The 25,733-nt window shown below is 41.6% G+C and overlaps 1 protein-coding gene across 15 annotated transcripts in view; it reads right to left on the minus strand.

Annotated features, from left to right (window-relative positions):
- Positions 1–25,733, minus strand: part of MACROD2 (mono-ADP ribosylhydrolase 2) — a 984,824-nt gene that overhangs the window by 41,266 nt on the left and 917,825 nt on the right. For 8 of the 15 annotated variants that reach the window (XM_068153138.1, XM_068153129.1, XM_068153134.1 and 5 more), the window contains 5 exons: positions 24,553–24,618; positions 20,963–21,031; positions 10,275–10,352; positions 9,568–9,642; positions 8,854–8,952 (listed from right to left, as the gene is read on the minus strand). In XM_068153138.1, the coding sequence (XP_068009239.1) occupies positions 8,854–8,952; positions 9,568–9,642; positions 10,275–10,352; positions 20,963–21,031; positions 24,553–24,618 (387 nt within the window). The remainder of the gene's footprint in view (positions 1–8,853; positions 8,953–9,567; positions 9,643–10,274; positions 10,353–20,962; positions 21,032–24,552; positions 24,619–25,733) is intronic. The other 7 variants (XM_068153130.1, XM_068153127.1, XM_068153126.1 and 4 more) reach the window with 5 other exon arrangements.

Raw genomic sequence — 25,733 nt, forward strand, 5'->3', positions numbered from 1 at the left:
TGCCTCTCTAGAGAGCTCAGCTAAAACCAAAGCTTAGTCGACTTGGACACCACCACAGGAAATATGGATTCCATTATCTTCCCAGTTTTCATATGTTAAAAGGGGAATTAGCAGTATCCTACAGCTCTTTAAGCCTTGTAGCTCACAAGTACAAAACATGTAACACCATGTAATACTAGTCTAAACATATGAGGACTTAAAATGACTTCATAGCGTCTGCTTTTCAGTGGGATTTCACGACTTTATATTTCTTGGCATTCTGACCGGGGAAAATACAAATGAAAATGGCATTTCAAAATATTCCACTAAAAAGTATCCAGTTTCACCTCTAGCATCTCAGAGGGCTTCATTTTGCAATTTCTTTTTTTTATTTTTCTAGATATGGAAAAGAGTTCTAAAAATGCCTTTAGTTGCTGTAGGGCTGCGTGTGCCTCCGTTCAGCGCTGCAACACGAGTTAATTAAACTAAACAAAGGCCTCATTGTCAACGCTTTCAGCATGAACAAAGAGAGGATATTTTTTAAATGAAATAAAAATTGCCAATTCATAATACTATTTCTATTCTGCTCACTCAAAATGAAATGAAGAAAGCAATCAAATACACATAATAAACCTTAAACACTATCATTGCTGGAGTATTCCCTTTTCTTATTTCTCTTTTCTTTCCTTTCGGCTTTTTGTCTTGTACCCTACCATCAAGCCTGATAACATAAAGTGACTGTGACAGCAGGCAAAATGTTACAGCTGAAGCATTTCTTACTTTCTCTACTTTTTTATATGAAGAGCACACAGGGAAAAAAAAAAATAATATATTGTTTGCTATTGAAAGAGATGAAAAATAATTAAAACTTTAAATTGCTCTTGTACCAGCTATTCTTTACATAAATTCGGGCTAGAATCTGATATATGGAGAGTAATGAAAAGAAACAGATTCCTTCTGTGACAGAAAAAGAATAAGACTTTTCCCCCCCAGGAGATTGAAATCAGTATCTGGAGCAGGCTCCTGACAGTATAATAGCCACCCCGTCTTGCTAATGCACAGTGCTGCACAGCACGGCCCAGGTAGCACTCTTAGGGAAGGGCTGCAGTGTGTCTGCATCCCATTTTCTGCCTCTCTTGGAGATGGGGAGGAACACCATTTCGGGCAGCATGTGCAGCTTGGTACGGTCTGACTTCTGCACCAGCCTGGGCTTAGAGAATGAATGAACTCTGTCACCTCTGTGGTCTTTCTGGTGCATGGCACTGGTCATGAAAGCCCACGAGGGGACACGGATCAGCAAAGCTGGTCCGCTGAAGTGATGCTCCCTCCTAAATAATCTTGCTGATCCTTCACCACCAGTGAAGCAATTGCTGATAGCAAGCACCTTATGCTGATATAACAGCCTGGAGACCTCCTATTTCAGAACTGATAAAGACACCATAAACATAACCACAGATGCTGGGACTGAAAAGCCACCCTTCTGCAAGCTGCAACATCCATCCCTGGGCAGCTTGTTCCAGTGTCTCACCATCCTCACTGTAAAGAATTTCTTCCTAATATCCACTCTAAAACTACTCTCTTTTTAGCTTCAAATACTCTTTTAGCTATCACTACAAGCTCTTGTTTTTAAAAAGCCTCTCCCCAGCTTTCTTGTAGGCCCCCTTCAGATACTGGAAGGCTGCAATTAGGTCTCCCCAGAGCCTTCTTTTCTCCAGGCACAGCAGCCCAAACTCTCTCAGCCTGCCCCCACAGGGGAGGTGCTCCAGCCCTCTGATCAGCTGAAAATAAGTTTGTCTGAAAATTAAAAGGTAGTTACAACTGCCATGACCCAAGAGTGAAGATCTCAGGTTTGTCCAACAAGCTCTTTCTCCAGAAGTATGCAATTTCTCTGTAACCATCACATCAAATAAAATCATTAATTTGACACTATTTATGACTGTACCAACGCTTGCAAAATCCTACAAATACCTGAGACTGCAACTATAAAAAACCTGAGAGGTCTCTTCCTCCAGCTTGTGGAATATTTAATTCTCTCCAAGATTATGCCATAATCTTAATCATCATAATCATAATGCTGAAATGCAGATCTGTAAATGACTTGAAAACCTAGCTGGGTTGAGCAGACAAAATGATGGCTACAGTTACAAACTGGGGTAGCTAGAACAGAAATTTGGCAGAATTCAAACTTACAGTGGAGAGACACTGACCAGAAGACCAGCAAAGGAAATCTCATCTACTACAAGTGATTTAAACCAGTAAAACCTCCCCCAGACTATTCCAAAGCCTGTCTTAATTTTGCATGTTTCACAGAGAAAAAGAGATGGTTAATGTAGTTCCCTTAACATGACATTCAAACAGTCTAAGATGCAACTGCACAGAAATACTAATTGTAAGGGCTGTGTCCTGGTTTTAAGCTAAATCCCTGGACACTTGAATATCTTTCTTACAGGCATTAATTAATGGCATTTTGGTCCCTAATTGTGCTTCAGCAACAATCATCAACTCCATTTCTGGACTTGTTCAGTGGAAAATGAATCATGGAATCACAGAATGGTAGGGGTTGGAAGGGACCTCTGAAAAATCATTGAGTCAAATCCCAGAGCCAAAGCAGGCTCATCTAAAGAAGGTCACAGGATCATGTCCAGGTGGGCTTTGAAATATCTCCAGAGATGAAAACTCTACCTCCTGGCAGCCTGGTCCAGGGCTTTGACAGCCTTAAAGTAAGTAAGTTCCTCCTGATTTTAGATGGAACTTCCTATGTTCAAGTTTGTGTCCATTACTCCTTGTCCTGTCACTGGACATCACTGAAGAAAGCATGGTCCCATCCTCCTGACATCCACCCTTTAAGTATTTATAAGTATTTATGAGATCCACCTCAGTCTTCTCTTTTCCAGATTAAAAAGATCCGATTTTCTGTCTTTCCTCATAAGAAAGATGTTCTAGTCCTCTAATCATGTGTGTCTATCCTTTGCCCAGAGAGGATGCTACCCACCTGCTCCAAATTTATTTCTTAGGTGGAGAAATCTCCCAGGTCAAGCTTGAACCATATCCAAACTGTACAAAAGCAAACAATTTTAGCCCAAATACAGGCAACAGAGAAAAAACAGCTACTTCTGTACACAGTACAGCACTCCAACAAAAATCCCATCCTCCAAAGAGCTGAGCAACTTAGAGAGATGATCGGTGAGGGAAATCATCCTATCTAATGTCTTTATGAAGGGAGATTGAGGTGGGAAACAAGAAGATCGAGGGGAGAGCAGGCTTAGCAGAGGAAAGGGCTACATATTCACACAAGTAAACACGAGTTTTATTTCAGTGTGCTGCAATTTGTGTTGTGGAAAAACTGTGCTGCGTAAAAAAGCACAACTACATGCAGTCATTACAACATGGAAGGGCTATTTCTAAGTGCACCTATGAATGGTCTGTTAAATGGAGTATGAATGGTCTATTAAAAGCCTGTACAGTTACCTCAGCAGCAAATAGGTCAGTGCTTACCACTTACTCTGCTTTTTAATAAAGGGATTTGAGAATATTCCCTAATCTTGTAAGAAACACAGATTTTCATTATTCTTTTGTGAAGTGGAATGAAGGCATTATAGTAGCTGGAAGAAAAAAATCTAAAAGGCATCTTAGATTGTCTTTTTGATTTGGTTGCTCTGTAGTAATATAGAGCTTGAAGATACAGTAAGAAAAAAAAAATAAAGGACTAAATTGGCACATGCTATACTTTGTTACTGATTTTGGAAAAAGCAACAGCAGGGGTTTATGAAACTCACACAGGGACTCACATTGTTAAATTCCACAGAGTGATCTGGGTGGTTTCTTACTGCCGGCAATTGGAAACAGGAGTGAAGTTGCCAAGATTTTGAATCTTCTCTCCTTAGGGCTCCCAGTGCCCCAGAACCTCAAAAGTGCTGGGATTACTCTTTGGTAATACAATACAGCCTGGAGCTGTGAAGCCAAATGATCTGTACGCATGCAAGCCCTAAAATCCCTTGAAACAAAAAGATGACTTGGTAGTAAAACTTGCACAATAAGACCAGAAGGTTTGCCATTTTCCTACATAAAACCAGATCACTGAAAAAGTCCCAGGCGCATGTCAAAGTCACAACCAGCATCTAAGCAAAAAGCTAGCTTTGGGTTGGAAAAGGAACTTTCATCTTTGTTGGTAATTTAATGGCTTCTACAGCTCCAGCACAAGTCACAGATCACAGAATCACAGAATTCATAGAATCATAGAATCAATAAGGTTGGAAAAGACCTCAGAGATCATCAAGCCCAACCTATCACCCAACACCTCATGACTACCTAAAGCATGGCTCCAAGTGCCACATCCAATACCCTCTTAAACACCTCCAGGGATGGTGACTCCACTACCTCCCTGGGCAGCCCATTCCAATGGCCAATTAGTCTTTCTGTGAAGAACTTTTTCCTCACTTCAAGCCTAACCTTCCTCTGGTGCAGCTTGAGACTATGTCCTATTGTTCTGCCACTGGTTGCCTAGGAGAACAGACCAACCTCCATCTGGCTACAACCTCCTTGCAGGTAGTTGTAGACAGCAATAAGGTCTCCCCTGAGCCTCCTCCAGGCTAAACAACCCCAGCACTTCACTTCCATCCTGGCCTTAAAACCTTCAGGGATGGGGCTTCTAACGCGTCCCCAGGCAACCTGTTCCAGTGCCTCACCACCCTCATGGTGATAAACTTCTTCCTAACATCCAATCTGAATCTACCTGTTTCTATTTTTTTCCACTCTCCCTAGTCCTATCACTACCTGACAACCTAAAGAGTCCCTCACCAGCTTTCTTGTAGCCCTCTTAAGATACTGGAAGGCCACAATAAGGTCTCCTCGGAGCCTTCTCATCTCCACACTGAACAGCCCCAACTCTCTCAGTCTGTCCTCACAAGAGAGGAGCTTCATCCCTCTGATCGTCCTTGTGGACCTTCTCTGGACATGCTCCAGCACGTCCAGATCCTTCCTGTAATAGGGGCTCCAGATGACTCCCCATTGAGAGAAAAGAGAGACAGCTTTGTGCTACCCTTTGCTCCAGGATGTGCTTGGTAACAGAAAAAAATATATCAGGTATAGAACAAAAAGACGAGGTAGTTTGCAGTATAGTAGGTTCTACCTTTGCTGATGTATCTAGCACAAGTCAAAACCACTACAGATTTGTGTATTTTTATTTAATAGCACTAGCAATGCCATGTTAACTTTTTTTGGTGTTCTTAGACAAAAAAATATGGCATTTCATTGAATGTCAAATGTACTGTGGATGTTGCTGGAAAATCGTTATTCTGAAATAGTTTATGAGGTAGTATTTGGGTTACATGAAATAATGTTACATATTAAATCTCTGCTTTATGCCAGGTAATATCTTTCCATTAAGAAGAGTCTCTCTTTGGGGAATATATCTTATTTTATCAGCCCAAACTTCAGCTACTTTACCTTTTAACTTCCCTTTATCCAATTCCGATTGTGCTGAACTTTCTGAGCTTGTGTGGCAGAATATGTGCCCACAAGAACTGGAAGCATCTAGCAAGATGAATCACAGAACCACAGAACATTAGGATTTGGAAGGGACCTCAAAAGATCATCTAGTCCAACCCTCCTGCCAGAGCAGGATCACCTAAAGTAGGTCACACAGGAACGTGTCCAGGCAGGTTTTTAACATCTCCAGATGGAAGGAGATTCCACAACCTCCCTGGACAGTGTCACCTTCACAGTAAAGAAGTCTTTCCTCATGTTCATGTGGAACCTCCTATGCTCAGGCTTGCACCCATTGCCCCTTGTGCTATCATTAGACATCACTGAGAAGAGCCTGGCTCTCTTGTTGTGATATTCTCCTTTTATACGTTTAAAAACATTAATGAGGTCACCTTTCAGTCTCCTCCTCTCCAAGCTAAAGAGTCCCAGCTCTCTCAGCCTTTCCTCATAAGGGAGATGTTCCACTCCCTTAATCATTCAGGCTGGACACAGTACTCCAGATGTGGCCTCATGAGCACGGAGTAGAGGGGGAGAAGGACGTCTCTTGACCGACTAACCAAACCCCTTCTAATACACCCCAGGATGCCATTGGCCTTCTTGGCCACAAGGGCACGTTGCTGGTTAATTGTCATTCTTCTGTCCACCAGGGCCCCCAGGTCCCTCTCCTCTGTGTTGCTTTCCAATAGGTCAGACCCAAACCTATACTAGTCTGTGGGGTTCTTCTTTCCTAGATGAAGGACTCTACACTTGCCCTTGTTGTATTTCATTCAATTTCTCTTCACCCAACTCTCCAGTCTAAGTCTAGCTGAATGGCAGCACAGCCTCCAGGTGTGTCAGCCACCCCTTTCAGTTTTGTGGCATCAGCAAACTTGCTGACAGCGCACTCTGTGCCCTCATCCAGGGCATTGATGAATGTATTGAATAGCACTGATCCCAGTAGTGACCCCTGAGGGACTCCACTAGATACAGACCTTCAACTAGACTCTGTCCCATTGACCACAACTCTCTGACTTCTTTCCTTCAACCAGTTCACATCCACCGCACTACCCAATCATCCAGACCACACTGCCTCAGTTTAGCTGTGAGGATGCTGTGGGAGACAGTGTCAAATGCTTTACTGAAATTAAGATAAAGCACATCTACCGCTCTACCATCATCTATCCACCTGGTTATGTCCTTATAAAAGGCTGTTAGGTTAGCCAAACATGACTTCCCCTTGGTAGAACCAGGTTGACTGCTCCTAATGATCTTCGTATCCTTGATATGCCTTGAAATGGCACCAGGGTGTGCTCTACCATGTTCTTATACCAGTGAGAATAAAGCAAAGCAAAGGAAAGCCTTAATTTCCTTACCTTCTCAAAACCCTGAAAAAAGACCCATTTATTTTCCACAAGCCAAAGCCATTATGTTTGGAAGAAGCTAAACATATCTATGCAGCTACTCAAGTGCTATTACCCTGCAGGTAGACCCATCATGGAACATTATTTCTTATCACGGAACAGACTGAAAGATCACTGCGACAAGCAAGAGTCCTTCTATGAAGTTCAATGAGCTTTAGATTAGACTAAATCTTGTACAGGAGGAATACCTGAGCCCCCAGGTAGGAACATGTTCCAAAATGTTTGGAAAGAACCTTTTACTTACTTAGTACTTGAACCTTTTAAATCAGGGGCAGGAAAAGGGAAAGTGCCAAGAACAACCCTTTTCTGACATTACCTTAGATTCCTTAATGTTTCATATTTTAATAGTAGGTAGTAGAACAGATGGTGAAATATAATTTCTCCACTGAGAACTAAATGACAGTGACTAGCTGTAGGGGACACTAAAGTATTAAAGAGAAGAAAATGTGCAAATAATGACATCACATTTTGTCCAACTTGCTTTTGATGAGGCATAAAGTAAAATGTAAATAATTTCTATTAGGAGGAAATTAGCATAACAACTTTGGTATTTGCAATCAGAGTGAGCTTGTGTTACATAACCTGGATTTGCAACTGAGGCAGCACAATACCATGTACCTGGATTTGAAGTAAGGATTATATCAATTCTGTTTTCACCACTGATAATAAAGCACAAAATTGATAGTTATCATGACTGATAATAAAAAGATGTGATTAGTCTCAACGTGGGTAGGCAATAAATTAAAAAGAAAAATAAAAGAGAGGAAATGTTGCCTCACTGTACATGAACAGAGAGGTTCCATTAAATTGGGTTTGCAGTGAAGAAAAGTGTCAATATTGCTAATACAGGTTTGCAATTAAGTTGGTGTCAATGTGGCTAGGAAGAGGAGTTCATAATTAGGACAACGCGGTTAGTATTGACCTGAACTTCCAATAAAAATCATGCCTGCATTTCAATTTGGAACTGTAAAATTCATCCCTGTGCTCTAAAAATGACCATATAATTATTATCTTGCAGTTACTTTACAATTAAAGAATTATTTACATCCTATGTTGGGTTTTTATACAACCACGTGCCCATTCCAAATGACACATGCTGAATGCAGAGTCCTCAGAAGTGGAGGCTCAGGGGTGACCTGATTGCCCTCTACAACTACCTGAAAGGTGGTTGTAGCCAGCAAGGGGTTGGCCTCTTCTCCCAGGCAAGCAGCACCAGAACAAGGGGACACAGTCTCAAGCTGCGCCAGGGGAGGTTTAGACTCGAGGTGAGGAGGAAGTTCTTCACCGAGCGAGTCATTCGGCATTGGAACGGGTTGCCCAGGGAGGTGGTTGAGTCATTGACCCTGGAGGCGTTCAAGGGGAGATTGGACGTGGCACTTGGTGCCATGGTCTAGTCATGGGGTCTGTGTTGATAGGTTGGACTCGATGATCCTCGAGGTCCTTTCCAACCTAAGCAATACTGTGTGATACTGTGATACAACGCTTACAAAAATGCACATAAGCACTTAAATAGTCCCAGGAAAAACTGCTGCTTCAGCAAGACTGAGGCTGGTGTCTTTATTAGAATGACTAGTTTTAGTTAATTTCTGATGAAATCTCTATTGATGACCTCAGAAATAATCTTCATACCTGTTTATTGTAAATACTCTCAAAACGCTTCTAGAGAACATGATCAAGAAGCCACTTAAATAGGCATATAGTGGTTGCTTAATCAACCTTATGCACGTTAATGCAGAAAACCAACCATGAGAAGACTATTTAGTTTAAAGTCAATTTAGAACCTGAGCCTACAACTTTTTGCATTTATTTTCCTATGTAAATCTGAGTCCAATATACAGAAACAACATTCAAGGACAGGCCAAGAAGGATATTTCTTAGGGAAACACCCCCACTGTTTTTGTGGGTTCTTTCCATGTTTCCTCACATCAGAAAAGGAGAACTTGAGCCCAGTAACATCCTCTGTCACAATCTATTTTATAACTAGCCTCACCTCCTCCTCCTCCTTTTTTTCCTTCATCTTCTTTTTCCTCTGCACCATGAATCAAAGGCATTTCAACTTCTGCTGGGTCCTCTTGCTTCAGCAATGGCTCTGAATAAATGTGATAAAAAAAGATGAAGAACAGTAAGGCTTTTTGGAATGGACATAAAAGGATTAACAAGCACTAGAAAGATTGACATGAAAAAACACAGGCAGAGAAAAAGGATCCCCAAAGGTACAGGTATAAATGCTGTCTCAGGGAAATCTAAGGGGCTGTAGTTGAGAGCAGGGCCTTGATCCTCCAAGATGCTGAGCTTTCTGGCATTTAGCACAAAAGCCTCACATGCCTAGCTCCAAGCATGGGCCTTTACCAGGACTCATCACAAGCCTGGAAACAGACATACTCAAGTGTTTTGCTGGACTGAGGACAGAGCATTCAGTAAACTGAATGTACAAAGCTGTACTTGCCACTGGGAGAAAGAAATGCAATCTTCACTTCTTTCTCTAACAGTCACTAAGAGATCAGTTTTTATCACCAAGAATCCATAGATACTCCCCTGATCAGTGCTGAATTTAGAGTTACCATAATATAACCGGGCTCCACAGTTTTAGCTTAGTAGGTATGGGGAAAGATAGGAAATTTAAACACCACTGATAACATTGAAGCAATAAGTAGTGGTTTTGCAGGCTAATTTCACTCTTTGGTTTGAAGGCATGAGCAAGTACCTTCTCTTTCCATGCAGGAGCTTTGAAAATCTGCCCCAGTTTTCATCTCCTCCTCTGCAGAAGCATCCTGCTGTCCTGTCAACATGACAAATCAAAAATCACATCAGCACGATGGCTGCACGTGAAGCCAATGACAAGTTCATCAAAGCAGGACATGAACCTAATGTGTAGCATGCTCCTTTTCATCCAGGTGTCCCTTTTCTTCTGTTAAACAATGTTGGACATGTTTTATATATGAAAATATCACTTAAACCCTGAACACTAAGTACGTTAAATGGCTGGTCAAAACTGACCCTGAATCAACTTTGCTTTTCTTCTTTTCCTAGCTCAGCCTTGACATGCTGATTCTTCTCACAGGAGCTGTTGCAAGGCGCTTGCACTTGACAGCCAGCTTAGCAAAAAGAACAGAATCACCCCACAGGCTTTTAGAACAATAATAACAACAACCAAAAAAAGGACAATAACTACAGTGCCATACACTCAAGATCAGTATAGTTAAACCTAGATATTTGAAGGCTCACATGTTTGCCAGGAACACAAGAGATGACTGCCCCGCAACTGGTGGCCACAACCTCCACTAGCTGACAGCATTTTCTTAAGGCAACAGGGGTCAGGCTGAAAACCACTGGCTGCTGAAACTGGCAGAAGCGAGGCTCCCAGCTGGTTCATTATCTCTGACTTAAAGGAATTTTGATGCAAAACTTTACCTTTGGCTTGCTCTTGTTCACATCCCACAGGAGGCACCGGGTCACTCTCCTGTGCACTCTCGGAATCTTTCAGGGAGTCTGAGGAAAAAGCAAACAAAGGAACAAATGCTGCAGCAGTTTTCATGTTGGAGAGTTTGGTAGCTACTCCAGACAGAGACGGCCCTTAGGTGCTGGTTTCGTATCTGATATCTGATAATGCTGACAGATTTTCTGTCTGTTTATCCACAGACTTACATACTGCAAAACTGTACTTGTGGGTTTCAATTATTCAAATTGATTTCAAAATCTGTGCAGTCACTGAGCAGTTTTTTGCCTGCAGTGCAAACCTTAAAACAAGGAACTGGAAAGAAGAGATGCGTAAGAATAATCAGCAGCAGTGCTACTGAGAACAGAGTGGCACAAAGCTACGAAAAACATCATAAGCCACCAACTTGATAAATAAAGTAACTTCTCATTTAGTTAGAACAATGCCAGCACTTTTCATAGTTGGACTTCCACAAACTTGACAAACAATAAATCCTGTTAAATCCCAGTGCAAATCCTAGTCTCATGTCACTTGATGACAGAACTCCCAAGGTCATTATCGTGGCCAAGACTGCTTTTCCTTCCGTGGGAGACCAGCAGAATGAACTGCCCAGAGCTGTCCCCTGAACCAGTGGCTTAAATTGATGCTGTAAGTCCAATGGCTATGCTAGCTGCAGTTTTCATAAACACATGGCATTATTTTGTTGTGGAAACAATATTTTCTGACAACAGCCCCTCCTTGGGTTTTGTGTGGGGATGAAGAAATCATTCCACCATGGTCAGGAAATCACAGCAGCAGAGCCACTTGTTTCAGGCTCTGCTCAACTGCCTCGCGCACCGCTTTCACTGGATCAAAAGTTCTCTTAGAGCCTCATTAAAAGCCACTGCTGATCTAACTGGACATTTCTGCAAACTCCAGGAGGTCATAACAAAGCTAACAGATAATCTCTATTTGTGTTCCAGAGTGAAACGTTTCCTAAAATGCTGCTAGATGGAAAACTCAAGCAGCAGTGCCAAGAGATCTGTGGTGCATGATAATAAATTAGGCTGTGACAGCCTGGTTACAGCTCTGCTTCTGGAAGGTTCTTTGCCATAGTACAGCAGAGCAAATCTTACAGTATACCAAAAGATGCCCCTGTGAGACTCTGTTCCTGAAACTTGCCAAGAATAATCTCTGATGGATAAGTGAGAAAGCTGGGTTGTTAACATCTGATCCAAATTTAATAATCTGTAGGAAAGGTATGCACTGAAAGTGTGTGGCTTTAATTAACTGCAAATAATCCCCCAAGGCAAATATTTAATTACCTGCACAGCTTCTTACTTCTTTCGTGGCATGACAATAAGTTTATAAATCCATGTTTGAAAGCAGAGTATAGCACTGATGTGCAATTTGCTAAAATTTGCCCTTGCTGCATCTTTTTTTCACCCCACTGTGGACTTAAAACGCTGCACACTGCTATAAACTGGACCACTGCTCTGGCCTTTTGTACTAAGTTGCCACATTGTGCTATGAGTTACAAGGGATTATGCTACCATTTCACCCTGAATCAGGGTAAAAATAAATTGGAATTTCATAAAATTCCAAGTTTAACCCAAAAGGCAAATCAAAAGACCCCTTGGTATAAATGGGAAGGGCACTAAAAATCTGTAGGGAATTTTTCAAGCAAGCTTTAATCCCATTGAGTGAAATTCTGGCATTGCTGAAGTTTTTTGACAAAGCTTTCAGTTTATCAAACAAGCCAAGATTTGTATCACTTGCAGCCTCATATCCTAAATCAATGTAACAATATTTTGTATGATTAAGCTGTGTGCTTGTGTACTGCAAAGCTGGAATCTAAAGTCCTCTGCCTTAAGTATCGTGCAGCCAAGGGCCTGAACATAGCCCTTCAAACAGCCAGAAGTGATGATAAAGTGTGATATCACCTGCTGTAGGCAGAAGAAATGTGCACAGCTCTGTCCCATCTGACCCTTGAAGCCATTTTATCCCACACCTATTGCACAGTACTTCACACTCCCAGACCTGTGCCTTTAATCTCGGTTCACAGGTGTCACCTTTTCTCCCAGAATGAGGAATGACTCCAATTTCATGTAAAAATCAATCCCCAGCATCAGAGGAACAATTATGCCCTTTGGTCAATAAAAACAAATGGAGTTTAAGGATCCAGGTGCTTGGCTGATGTATGTGCCCCACCAGGCTGCTCTTTGTCATGGAGCATGGCAAAGTTTATGGCAAATTACACTTATCACAGAGGGTGAGGAGCTGTTGCTACTCCCACCCTTCAGCACAGCTGGCTGACCCCATAGTTGTGCTAAGCATCAATGTTAGGCACCACAGCTGGAGACCACCTATGCTGTTTGGCACTTCCTCACACGTTCCCACAGCTGCCTCTGCACAGTCCCCTGCTCTTACTTCAGCAGTAGAAATCAGTCTTTGATATTCAGAATCTGCATACTGATGAAAAATCTTTAAAGTCAAGACCATGTCAAAATTTTCTTCTTTTCTAAGGCAAATATCAGACCGAATATTCAAGCCAAAAGGCTTGACAGATTTACTTTTAGGATTAACAAGGAGAAAGCAAAGGAATAAACTGAGATTTATGAAGAAAATCTGATCCAACCAAGAGTAAAAGTGTAAGACCAAATGTATAAGTCAATAAAAACTGTACCCAAATTGGATACGATGCAAGAGTGCCACCTCCATTTCAGCTGGCAAGCAGCAGTGGGAATCCCACAAATGCTGATGATATACTACTTTCTGCGTGCAAGTTTTCAGAAGAGAAGTGCTTCTCCTTGGACTCAGCTGGTCCCCTGTGCTCACTTAGTCCTTTAAAGCCTTATTCAGCTGGTCATAAGCCAATATCACACTCCTACAATGATTCCAGGGTCTGCAAAAGCTCTGGCCTTCCCTAGAGCCTTCAGTCTAGCTGTCTGGGGAGCTAACCGTAAAGCGGTGTTAGCCTTCTCCTAACACATCTACTTCTCTGTTAAGTTGTACCAGAGAATCCAAAGCAGCATATGCTTTGTTTTTTAGTAGCACACACTTGACACTGTTTACCTTGAGCATCCATAAACTGGAACTGTATGGGTTAATATTCCTCCAGGCAAGACTGAAAATTTCCAGTATTTCTGATACTACACTGGAGCACAGTTCCTATAATGTCATCATTGATAATACATGAATGAACCAAACATGACATTTAATTACATAAATGAACCTTAGATAGGCCACTTTTATCTCCTGCACATCAAGCACTGAAGTGCTCACTGAAGTCTGAGCATCCCTTAGTTCCTTCAAAACTGCATTTAGTTGGTGGTTGAAGATAAGAGCATTCAGGTCAGGAGTACTTGGCTCTGCACCCCTCTTTTATATTGAAACAAGTCTCTCACAGGGCTGCAAGGCTGAATGCACCTGGAAATTAGCCTTTAATAACCCTCTACTCTGCTCTGGTGAGACCTCACCAGGAGTACAGAGCCAGCTCTGGTGATCTCAACATAAGAAGGGTATGGACCTAATGGAGCTGATCCAGAGGAGGGCCACAAATATGATCAGAGCATTGGAACACCTCTCCTATGAAGATAGGCTGAGAGACCTTACAGCAGCCTTCCAGACCCTGAAGGGGGCCTACAAGAATGCTGGGGAGGGAGTGTTTACAAAGGCATAAGACAAGGGTCAGTGGTTTTAAAATGGATCAGGATAGATTGAGATTGGACATTAGGAAATAGTTCTTTACTGTGAGGGTGGTGGAACACCAGAACAGGTTGCCCAGGGAGGTGGTGGAAGCCCTATCCCTGGAGATATTCAATGTCAGGCTTGATGGGAGTCTGAGCAATCTCATGGAGTTGAGGAGGCCCCTGCTTACCAAAAGGGAGTTGGGCTAGATGACCTTTGGGGATCGCTTCCAACCTGATGCAATCTATGAGTCTAAGAAAATATGTGGACTTCAAGTAAGCCGATCAGAATACTCCCCACGTCAACTGCACATTGAACTGAGCTCTGAGAAGATCACATAGCTTGCAATCAACTAGCAATCCTACCCTTCCTGTTAATAATCAGACACTATTTTGTCTAAATGCTCCGTGCTTTTCCATGCCATTCTTTTTCTTTTCCTTTCTTTTTTTTTCTGTGCAAAGCAATGCTGCTCAAACAAAATTTTGCAAATGCTAAGGAAGAGGGGGGAAATGCTCAGATCTGCATGTTAAATGGTTGTAATGATCTTTTAAAATTCACTTCCCCAGCTACTCTCTGTATGGCTTATTTACTGAGTCGTTTTTAATGTGCAACACACCTGGGTCCCGCATGCAGCACAGATAAATCACCGTGTTTAGGGAGCAGCCAGAAAATGAAAAAGGGAAAACGTTGGTCATTATGAAAGAAACAGGTTCAGTGCATTTTATTTGTTAAAGCATGATCTGGTGAAAAATGACTGGAATATTTCCAGAGTGAAAGAAATCAAGCAGGCGTCTAAAATTACAGGTAATGGTGTGCACGGAGGCTGCCACATGATTAGGGTATTCTTTTGCCTCATAAACCCAGGAAAATGTGTTAAAATGAAGTACCATAAAATGGTGATTTATGAGAAGTTAGGGAGATATTCTTGAGCTTTGACTTTAAACTGTTATTTTTATATCCACCAAGATTTCATTTTAATCTATCTTTACGACAGATTAGATTTATTGAAGCCCAAGTTTATGTGGCTTGCTAAAACAGACCTTTTGAGGTGCAACAACCTGGAGAGACATTTTTGCAAGTGTTCAGGTAATAGACCAGGCAGTTCATCTCTGCAGGTGGGGTTCACCAGGCAGTGTTCCCACCTACTCCTGCTTCAAGATGACAAAAGGGTATCTCCTCTAACCTCACCTTCTCTACATAAGAGAGAATAGAATAGAATAAACCAGGTTGGAAGAGACCTTCAAGATCATCGCGTCCAACCTATCATCCAACACCACCTAATCAACTAACCCATGGCACCAAGCACCCTGTCAAGTCTCCTCCTGAACACCTCCAGTGACGGCGACTCCACCACCTCCCCGGGCAGTCCATTCCAATGGGCAATCACTCTCTCTGTGTAAAACTTCCTCCTGACCTCCAGCCTGAACTTCCCCTGGTGCAGCCTGAGACTGTGTCCTCTTGTTCTGGTGCTGGCTGCCTGGGAGAAGAGACCAACCTCTGCCTGTTTACAACCCCCCTTCAGGTAGTTGTAGAGAGCAATAAGGTCACCCCTGAGTCTCCTCCTCTCCAGCCTAAGCAGCCCCAGCTCCCTCAGTCTCTCATAGGGCTTGTGTTCCAAGCCCCTCACTAACTTCATTGCCCTTCCCTGGACTCGTTCCAGCAAGTCAACATCCTTCCTAAACTGAGAGGTTTCAAGTGCAGCTGGTATGATAACCAGGGGCATCCTGCTGCTGCCATAACAGGCAGGTTCTGTTGTACATGGCTCTGAGAAAGGCAAAAGCTGATAAAAACTTGTCTGCCTCAGTTAGACCCTTCCCAGGAGAAGATGCTGTGCACCTGAAGGTAAAGAAGGTAAGGGCTGAAGGGTGATGGAATGAGTACGCGCTTGCATCGGACTGACAGGAAGCGCAGCTGGATGGCTCCAGGTCAGCTAATATTTAAAAATAAGAAGGAAGCAGCTAAGCAGATTAGTGTTAGCTGTTGCAGCTGCCTGTGCTGGGGAAGGGTAGAGCAGAAACACCTGAGCAGTTGACGGGCTGGACCCCATCTGGATGCGCAATGCTACAGATAGCTTGGATTAAAAGGAAAAGTGAATAATCTGCTTTATATACAGCTCCAACTGACCACTATGAAGGGTGTCAGGAGCTCGGCAGGCTGGTGATGCTTTATGTAGCTGATTGAAAAACAAACAATCAAACAAAAACCAACAAACCACATGACCCTTCCAACCAAGTGAGAGAAAAATGTTATCACTGTAGCTGGTGTGCAGACCCAGAGCTATGGCTGGGGGTGTTAAAATTCTTCCATTAAAAAGGTTCTTTTTCAGTTACCTATAATTGAAATTTTCCAGGCTGAAATTCTCCAGGTCTAATCATAGCCCAAGGGTGAAGTATAAAACATTTCACTGGTAGCTGCTGAGCACTCAGCACTTCTGAAAATCAGGTCATTCATTTAGATGTCTTAATATATACTTAAGAGCTGATTTTAAACACCTCTTTTTTAACATATTGGCCTTTCAGTCAATTTTTTCACCCACTTATCAAGGCCTAATTTATGTCGATTTGCATAGCTCCCCTGCATTTGAAATGCTCTGTCTTCCAGTTTACCCCTTCTCAATCATTTATGTCTTTAGGACATCAAGATATTTCCATGGTGAGAACCACAGCTGGGCAAACAGGTATTTTATATCCATTATGCTTTACAGGCAGGATACTTATGGGCTTCTGGGTTGCACAGAGTGAGTTTTGAGGGCTTATCCCTAGCCAGAGTATACACCTAATTCTGTTTCTGACATGAGAAGCCCTCCAGCTGACTGAATCCACCTCCATTTCACAGAAGGTAGAAAAACAGTGACTTGATTTAAATGGCACTCCCACAGGAGCACAGACTTTTGTGAACACCTGGAAATAATTAATTGCTACTTTATTTTAAAAATTAATTAGCATATGATTTAATTTAGTTGACCTTCAAATAAAAATTCAGTTCTTATTAAGTGCTAATGAACTAAAATCAGTGCATTGTGCACAGGAACTTTGCCATGATTGCATAATGGGGAGTTCATTCTTCACCTGTACTAAATCCAATTCCTTTTCTCATCTTTCTGCAAGAAAGCCCTATCATTAAATCAGGTTAAACAGTAATTGCTAGGACTGGTAATTGAAGTGAAGATGCAGAACACTCGCTCTCTCACATGTGCACACTCACCCATACTCTTAAAAAAAAAGACAGACAAATAACCACAGGTTCAAACCAATCCACAGTTTTGTACAAGATGGACCACCCAAAATGAGTTTGTAGCTGCAGCGCCATCTTGTCTGGCCAGGCACACCACAGTGAACGCAGCCTGTTGGATGTGTGCTTGATCTGCTGCATAAACATTAATGACTTTAATCACTTTGTCCTGCCCTTACACTTCATAAAGTGAAGCATCTCTAACTTGAAATATACTGTGTATAAAGGACCTACTCCCATATGCACAGCAATGAAGTTGCTGCCTGGAGATGTCAGCTCCATTCTCCCCCAGAACTTATAGCTATGCATGCAAGTTTTCAAGGGTAAAATTGCAACATTTCTTTGTGGTATTTCCAGGCAGTGGAAATAGAAACTTGGCACAGACTGGTATAAGAGGATACCTTCAGAGCATAACATCAAACATCTTGATATTCTTGGAACAGGACTGTCCTACTGTTGTGCCTGCTTGTTTGTTTGTTTTTCGCTTGAGGACAGACAGAACACTCAAAAATTCAACCTGCTCAAAGGACACATGCGAAGTGGGCTCATGTGGACTTTCTTCCTGGACAGTGTCTCTTCTGTGAATAACAGAAGAGATAGACTTTCACATTAACATGAGGTTTGTAATCTCACAGCATTAATAATAACCTGTCAAAACAAGATTCCTGCACAGCTCCATGCTCTACTTCACTCTGGTGAGACCCCACCTGGATTACTGCATCCAGGTTTGGAGCCCCTATTACAAGAAGGATATGGACATGCTGGAATGTGTCCAGAGAAGGGCCACGAGGATGATCAAGGGCTGGAGCTCCTCTCCTCTGGAGACAGACTGAGAGAGTTGGGGCTATTCAGTTTGGAAAAGAAAAGGCTCTGAGGTGAACTTACTGTGGCTTTCCAGTATCTTAAGGGGGCTACAAGAAAGCTGGTGAGAGACTTTTTAGGATGTCAGTGATAGGACTAGGGAGAATGGAGCAAAAATAGAAATGGGTAGATTCAGATTGGATGTTAGGAAGAAGTTCTTCACCATGAAGTTGGTGAGATGCTGGAACAGGTTGCCCTGGGAGGTGGTGGAAGCCTCACTCATACCTGGAGGTTTTTAAGGCCAGGGTGTATGTGGCGCTGAGCAATATGATCTAGTGTGAGGTGTCCCTGCCCACGGAAGGAGGGTTGGAACTGGATTATCCTTGAGATCCCTTCCAACCCTGATAATGACATGATTCTACGTTCCCATTCTTCCCCTTTTCCTTTAAAAAAAACCCCTCAGCTAAGACAAAACCAGTAGAAGTTCATGATAGCAGAGATGCACATGCTCTGTTTTGAACATCATATTGTAAGACAATGAATAACGATTTCATTGTGTTTACTATCTTCTAATCCCAGAAACATGAGGGGGAAAAAAAAAGAAAAAACAAGCAGAAAAACTACTAGTGAACCCAAATTGGACTCAAAATACATGTTCTGCTGCACTCACCAGAACTGACAATTGCATGAATGCTGTATTTCTGTAGTAGGCTTGGAAACCTCCCATTCCAAGAGTTTAAACCATGCATTTTGGGGGCATGTAGCCTAGACTTACATGCCACAAATCTCCTTTGACAGTAATTAGGCAGAAGGACGGGGAAAACATAATTTCTTTAAGTGCTTTACATCCAGTTTATTTAGCTGAATATAAACTACAGAAATTAGTATGTTCCAGAATCCGGCAGGTTTTAGCTGCGTTAACTCAGTGGGCAAACAATTTCAAGGCTGAAATTTGTTTTGGGAGCAGCAGGTGTTTTTCAGAAATGCCAGGATTTTGTAAGAGTGTCATTTCCCAAGTGGTAGCAAGTTGTTTTTTTTTGTAACACCAGTATTCATTTGAAAAAACCTCAAAATCTGAAATGTGAAAATCTGACAATCTGCTAATGGAAATAAGGATTAAAATCGCGGCCTGCTAGAGGTAGTGGACTCGTCAGTCAAAATTACATTAAAAAAAACTATCAAGCAAATCTCAAAATATATTTTTCCCCTCACTATATCTTCTTTTCTACTTGTTGAACTTTGCAAATAAAATCCATAGAGGCAAGTTTGTCTTGCTTCTTTTTGCCTACCAGATGCTTTCTGTCTTACTTTTGAGGAGAGGTAGGACATCAAAGAGGAACTGCCCTTTGGATTTCTCAGGGCACTATCTCTTTTGTCAACCTCTCAAAAGAAGGGAAGATACTATACTATATTGCCAGAAAAGGGAGACCTATAGCACTGAGATGGCTGCTTTCCTGAGAAGAGACAACTAATGCAACAGGTCAAAATCCAGGAGTGGTTACACATTGAGATGGTCACTGACAAGCCTGTCAGAAGAGGCTGGCTTCATAGGTAAGAACAAGCACTCAAAGCAATACCAGAAAGCTGAGATCTTCAGTGAGACAGCAGACAAAAAAACCCCAAAAACTGAAACAACCAATAAGCCAAAGGCTGACCTTGACCCTTGCATTACAAAGACAAAAATCTCATCTGATAGGGGATCTTATAGATATGGGATACATAAAGAGGCCAAATGTCAGCAAAAAAGATAAATGAATAACAAGCAATCACCAACAACGCTCGGGCCGAATCTATCACTATTTCTGCCTTCCCCTAGAAGGTATCTGTGGAGGTATCAAAAGCAAAAGCCAGCACTCCAGCAAGAGTTTGTGGTTTGTTTCCCTGCAGGATCAATCAATCAATTAAGAAAGCACTTAAATCAACCTGCACAAGGCTTTGAACTCATAATCAGGTAAGTATGTGGGCTCTCCAGCATGTGTCTTTGGAACAAAAGGGCAAGATCTCACACCCGTCACACTCATCTAGAAAAATGAGAAGAGTCAAACAGCAACACCAAAGTGAACTTTGTATCTTTTAAAATAAATAAGTTAATGGATGTTAATGTTATATCAGGAAAATGCATTAAAATTTTCTATTAGTCTTTCTTGAAGGCTGCACTGACGGAGTGTATTTATTACAGATAGCATTAACTCCTGTTTTGAATTACCAGTAGCGAGCATTTTATAAATCACCCAGGCTTTCTCCTGACGTGTCCCCACAAGAATGCCCAAACTCATAGACCAGTACATGCAATTAATAGCATCATACCATGAGAGTATCAAAAACAGTATGTCTCTGCACTGGTTCCTATCTGTAAACCAACAACTCCACAGGAAAAATCTCAGCTTGAAACATTTAAATTAGATCATCTCTCTTCCTTGTTTCCTAAACTCCTTGTCATTTGGCCCAGTGACACTTTTAAATATTTATCACAAACTAAATGATCTGAGTGCCCAGCACAGTCTGCACAAGATAAACATTACTTTCTCCCTCTCAATTATGACTTCATCTCCTCCTGTCTCCTCTTGACGTGTTTATAGCTATTGTGTTTTTCTTTTGCCCCATCAGGAGAGCACCGAATAGGGAGCCAATATTGCCAAGACAGATGTGCACACTTAACTTTATGCCTGTAAGTCACCCCAGTGAGCCCAAGCCTTGGACTTATTCCTTTTATATCATGTACAGTATTTTATCATTATCTCTATAGGAAGGAGACTTGGGAACACACAGCATCTCTCCTACCAGCAAAACAGTTGGTGCCAAGTACTTCATTACAAAGCCTTTAGTAAATGAAAACCCACGCATTTACCTATTTCTGTGGTGTTTAACTGTGCTTTTGGCAATTCCCAGACAAAGCAAAACAAGGCTTTATGAAATGCCCTCTCAGGACTAGGTAGTTTGGAACACAATTTACAATCTGTACCTTTACCCTCACCCAGCTCTGTTTCTTCCGACGAGGATTGGCTGGCTACAGCAGAAGGTTTTGTCTCCTCTGTAAGAGCCAAGGAAATGAAAAAGAAGTTATTCATTAAACAGCAAACCGATGAACTGCTTTACTGCAAAAGAGTGTTAGGGAAGATACTAGACCTGAATTTGATTTACTGGGCTCCCATCCGTTCACATTGCATTCACTGGCCATTACCAATTTGATTGTCTTCCCTAAGCCAGGGGTAAACTTACATTACAATACTGCCAGATCAAGTCTGTATTTCAATTTCTCCTAACACAGAGAGAGGAACAGTTATCACTTTCACGGGGAGGCTGGTGTTGAAATTTGCTTTGAGATTCCTTTTTTCATTTAATCCATCTATTTTGAGAAAAAACAATTAAGCCATTCTTAACTTTAATCATGTCCATGAATCCCATTGGAATCAAAATGATTACATGCAGATGCTTTCCTGAAAATAGAAGCGTTCATGAATCAGGCCCGAAATTGAGCAAGCCCCTGAAAATCTGCAGCTTGCAGGTTTTTAATCGGAAAGCATGGGGGTAAAACTACTGTAGTTATTAGATAAAACTAGTACCTGAATGTAATAATTTCTTTTAACTTTCACTGTTGCTTTTTCTGGGCAATTTCTATAGATGTAAAACCTTTATAAGCATTTTTCATTTTTTAATTCCTAGCCCTTCATTTCTTTTAAAAGACTTGCCTCTGATGATTCTGACAATTTTATTCTTCACATAGTCATTGAGTCATTGAGTATTTTTAACTAGCTTGAAACAGGAGCTATGAGCCACCTGCCTGTTTTTTTTTTCCCCCATGTGTTAACTGTGAAGTTCACTGATGATAGACTGGAGACCAGACTTTAAAAAAACTACACAGTAATAGCTGAAAAATTTCAGGCTGGTCTTTGTACACTGTAGCTGGCTTTTCCCCTACTGTATAATGAGAATATATAGAGCTTTATGTAACAGGCTCGGCAAGAATGCAGCGTCTATTTTTCCTCCTACATTTTCTTTCCCGATATTGAAGCACGCTGCTTGTGATCTGCCACACTCAGATGAAGGTTATGCTTTTTGGCTTAGAAAACACAAATAAGAAATGTAATATTTGATGAGTTTGCTCCTTACAGTGATCATTCATTGTGATTAGAAGCATTTCAGCTATACAACTGCATATCTTAGAAAATCAGGTAATTTCCTCCTGCCAAGAAATGGCACAGAAGCAGCAATCTGAAAGTTCCTGATCAGGTTTTGTCTCCATAGTGAATAGAGCCGAAAGCAGCAGCAACTCATTATTTGAATGTAACTAACTCAGGGGTAATTGCACACCTCTCTGTTTCTGTCACTATTTGAACCAGTAGCGATAAATGCTAAGCCAAATCATTTTTTTCCTGTAACACTGTGTGCCTGTGGCCAAGGAGGTGATTCATGGACTCTGCGTAGGCACAACCTGATCTTTAGGCACGTACCTAAAACGCGTTCCTAAAGTATGACATTGTTTGGGTCCGGGACCTAAAATGTCTGGATCTTTTCTTTGTCACTCTTCATGAGAGTAACAAAACACGACTACCAATAGAGATAGCAAAAGAATGTACGCCTTGGCTCTGATAAACCATCTCTGACAGCTCGTAACATAACAAGTCATAATGATGGCTTGGGGAAAACCACAGTGCATTTAAGACACCTCCAGTAGCAAAGTAATCATTTAGAGAGGTACATAGCCCTTAATTGTCTTGGGAAAAGTGGAATGTATCTCATTCAATCAAACTAGTTTAGAAATCAGGATACCAGGGAAATACACACACCCCCAGAGTGAACATGGCTGGCAACAGCGTACGTGGTGTCAATAGACAATAACTGGGTGTAAGAGGAATTTTTTTTTCATTGTGAGGGTGACAAAACACTGGAACAGGGGCTGCTCAGGGGATTTGTGATGTCTCCTTCTCTGGAGATATTCAAGATCTGCCTGGATGCATTCCCATGTCATCTACTCTAGGTGATCCTGCTCTGGCAGGGAGGGGATTGGACTGGATGATCTTTTGCAGTCTGTTCCAAGCCCTAACATTCTGTGATTCTGTAGTTAGAGCTAGGAGCACTTAGGCAAGCTTGCAGCCAAACAGTAGTTGGTACAGTTAAAAGCTCAATAGTGTCTGGGCAAAGTTGTGCCCCTGCTTAGTCAGAGATTCAAAACAGAGTTCAGATTCAGATAGAGTAACTCATTCCTCCCTACCCCCTGGTCCCCTTCATCCGTTAAAAATATGACCTGCATAGAACTGAAAAACCCAGGAAAAGACATATGGTTGTGCTCCAGCACTCACACAATGCCACTGCATGTTTATCTTGGGGAGGATTAAGGGCCTAGGTTCAAAGTTTGCTGAGGTTCATAGGAATAATTTCTTATCCTGCAATACTGTGGGCCTGTGGCTTCACCTCCTACTGCTTGCCCTGCATGAGGACATAAAGAAGAGGTGATAAAGAGGACATGAAATGTAGAAGGGCTTCAGGAGCTTGTGGACAGCATCAGCTATTAACACCTACTTTCAGAAGACTGACCTGTGTCTCCAGGAAGAACTGCTGCACTTCTACATACACAGTGCTCAGTGCATAAAAGAAGAAAAAGGACCCTCACCAAATGAATTCCCTATCTAGCAAGAGCCACAGTACAGTAAGCAAACCAGGCAAGTCAAAAATCTAGGCCTTCACAATTGGTTTGGTTACATTTAGTGGCTTGCTTTTTTCAGCTCAGTCTTCCACATAGTGAAAACAATTCCCAGTTCACATTAAAAAAGAAAAAAGGGTTCAGAAGAAAAGTGTTTCATGCTTTCTGAATTAAGTATGTGTAGGCATCATCCTGCGCTACAATGAGAAAGAAAACAAACAACCTACAAACAAGAAAAGCAGTGTGTTACAGCTAATACTTCACTAAAAGGAATCCTTGAGAAAAAAAAGGGGATTTTGATTGTCACTTCAACTCCATTACTAACTGATTAATTCTGGCTGTCTCTTGCATCGAACAGAATTGGGTAGAATGAAAAACACAACTGTAAACAGGAAAAAAAAATTCATAGAAAAATCTCCTGTGAACAGAGGCTGACATTGTATTTTAAAATACTGCCCTCACTGTATCTGTGCCATCTGCAAAACCCACTGCTTATGAACTCTGACATTCATTTGCAGTACATGCAGTCTCTTTCCATGTGGATTTAAATCCTCATAACCCCTGAGACTTCTGTAGACAATTTATTAAAACTTGAAAATACCCTTTAAAATCTTCACAAGTACCATTTTTATCAAAGGAAGCCTGACTCCTCCTCCTCCTCCAGATTTCATTTTCCCCGACTGCTGTTCTATGTAGATGGAAGGAAAATTAGTTCTTTCTAGTTAGCTAGAGGTAGTTCACCTTAAAGGGAGAATGTAGGGCTGGTGAGATAGAGAGGGAAGTCTGAATTCCTGCTCTGCAATACATTCATTCATAATGAATGGGGCTCAGTCTCTAATGGGAGAATTGCTCAAGACCTCGTCAATATCATTGTTCACCCAAGAAAGTCCTTTAAGGAGCTTGGAACAAACCTGATTCTTGGCTCTGGGTCTTGGGTTCTTCGGTGTTTTGCTTCTCCTCCGTGTCATTAATGCCTGCTGAGGAAAACATAAAAAAAGTATTTATATCTTTTTATTGGTAACATCAGCAGCAACATTAATTGCAACCAACCCAGCTCAAAGTGCTAATTTACAGCAAGGTGCTGTGATCGAAGGCAGAGAGACAGACTGCAAAACCCTGCAAACATAACCAGTGTGGCTTAAACCACTCATATTGTCACATCTCCAGCTGAGAAAGGGGGGTCAGATTCAAGGGTTTATCTCAAGAGGCATGCTGGGAATATCTGTGTACAAATAAAGGTATGTTTCCCTAAATGCTGTCTGCAATAGGTTAAATTGCTTCTTGATCTTAGGCTATGTATTTTATCCAGACTCTTTTTTTTTTTAACTGGGATTATTTTCCTCCAATAACATTTCTGAAAGATCTTTGAAGTGGTTGAGTTTCTGACTTGCAGAACCCATGGAAGGTAAGAACGGGAGGAGGAAAATTGCTTTGATTTTATTTTAAAGCAAAAGGCACAACGCCACTTTGTGTAAAATATAAAAATGCATCACAAATGACCACAATGAAGAGAGCAAAACAAACCAAAGTCAAATTGCTAGGATTTAATCAATTTCCCCCCTTTTTGCATTCACATTCATTCCCAATTTTCTCCACTACTTTGCTTTCACATTCATTATCCCCTTTTTTCCCCTTCCAGCTCTCTTCAGAAGTCTGGTACCAAACAGTGAATTACCACTGAGAAAAGTAATACCCTGGGGAATGTCTATGGACATGAGATCAAGCTCTCTTAACCTTTGCTTCGCCTGATTAGAAAGGTATCAGGAAGTCTGTATTTTCAACAATTTCTTTTAGCTTCATAATAATATTAGAGGCTGCAGTGCAGCATGCTGGATCAGATGTGATGGCTACACTCCTTTTTTTTCTCCATCATGGTGAGATAGTGAGAACCGCTGAGTGCCAGCCTTAATGAGGCATTTGAAAACCTGACTCCTGAACATATACACTGGGAGAAAGGAAGTTAATTCTTGGTCCAGTAAATGGCTTGATAATGACACACATTATTTTCTGCCCCCCCGTGATCTTTTCTGGCTCCTGGGTTTTTTTTGATTGCAGCTTCTCTGAAGCAACATGGTTAGAAGTTCCTCACACG

Source organism: Melanerpes formicivorus, unplaced genomic scaffold, assembly GCF_026170545.1.
Source record: "Melanerpes formicivorus ecotype bairdi unplaced genomic scaffold, bMelFor1.0.p_v2 SCAF_25, whole genome shotgun sequence".
Lineage (NCBI taxonomy): Eukaryota > Metazoa > Chordata > Aves > Piciformes > Picidae > Melanerpes > Melanerpes formicivorus.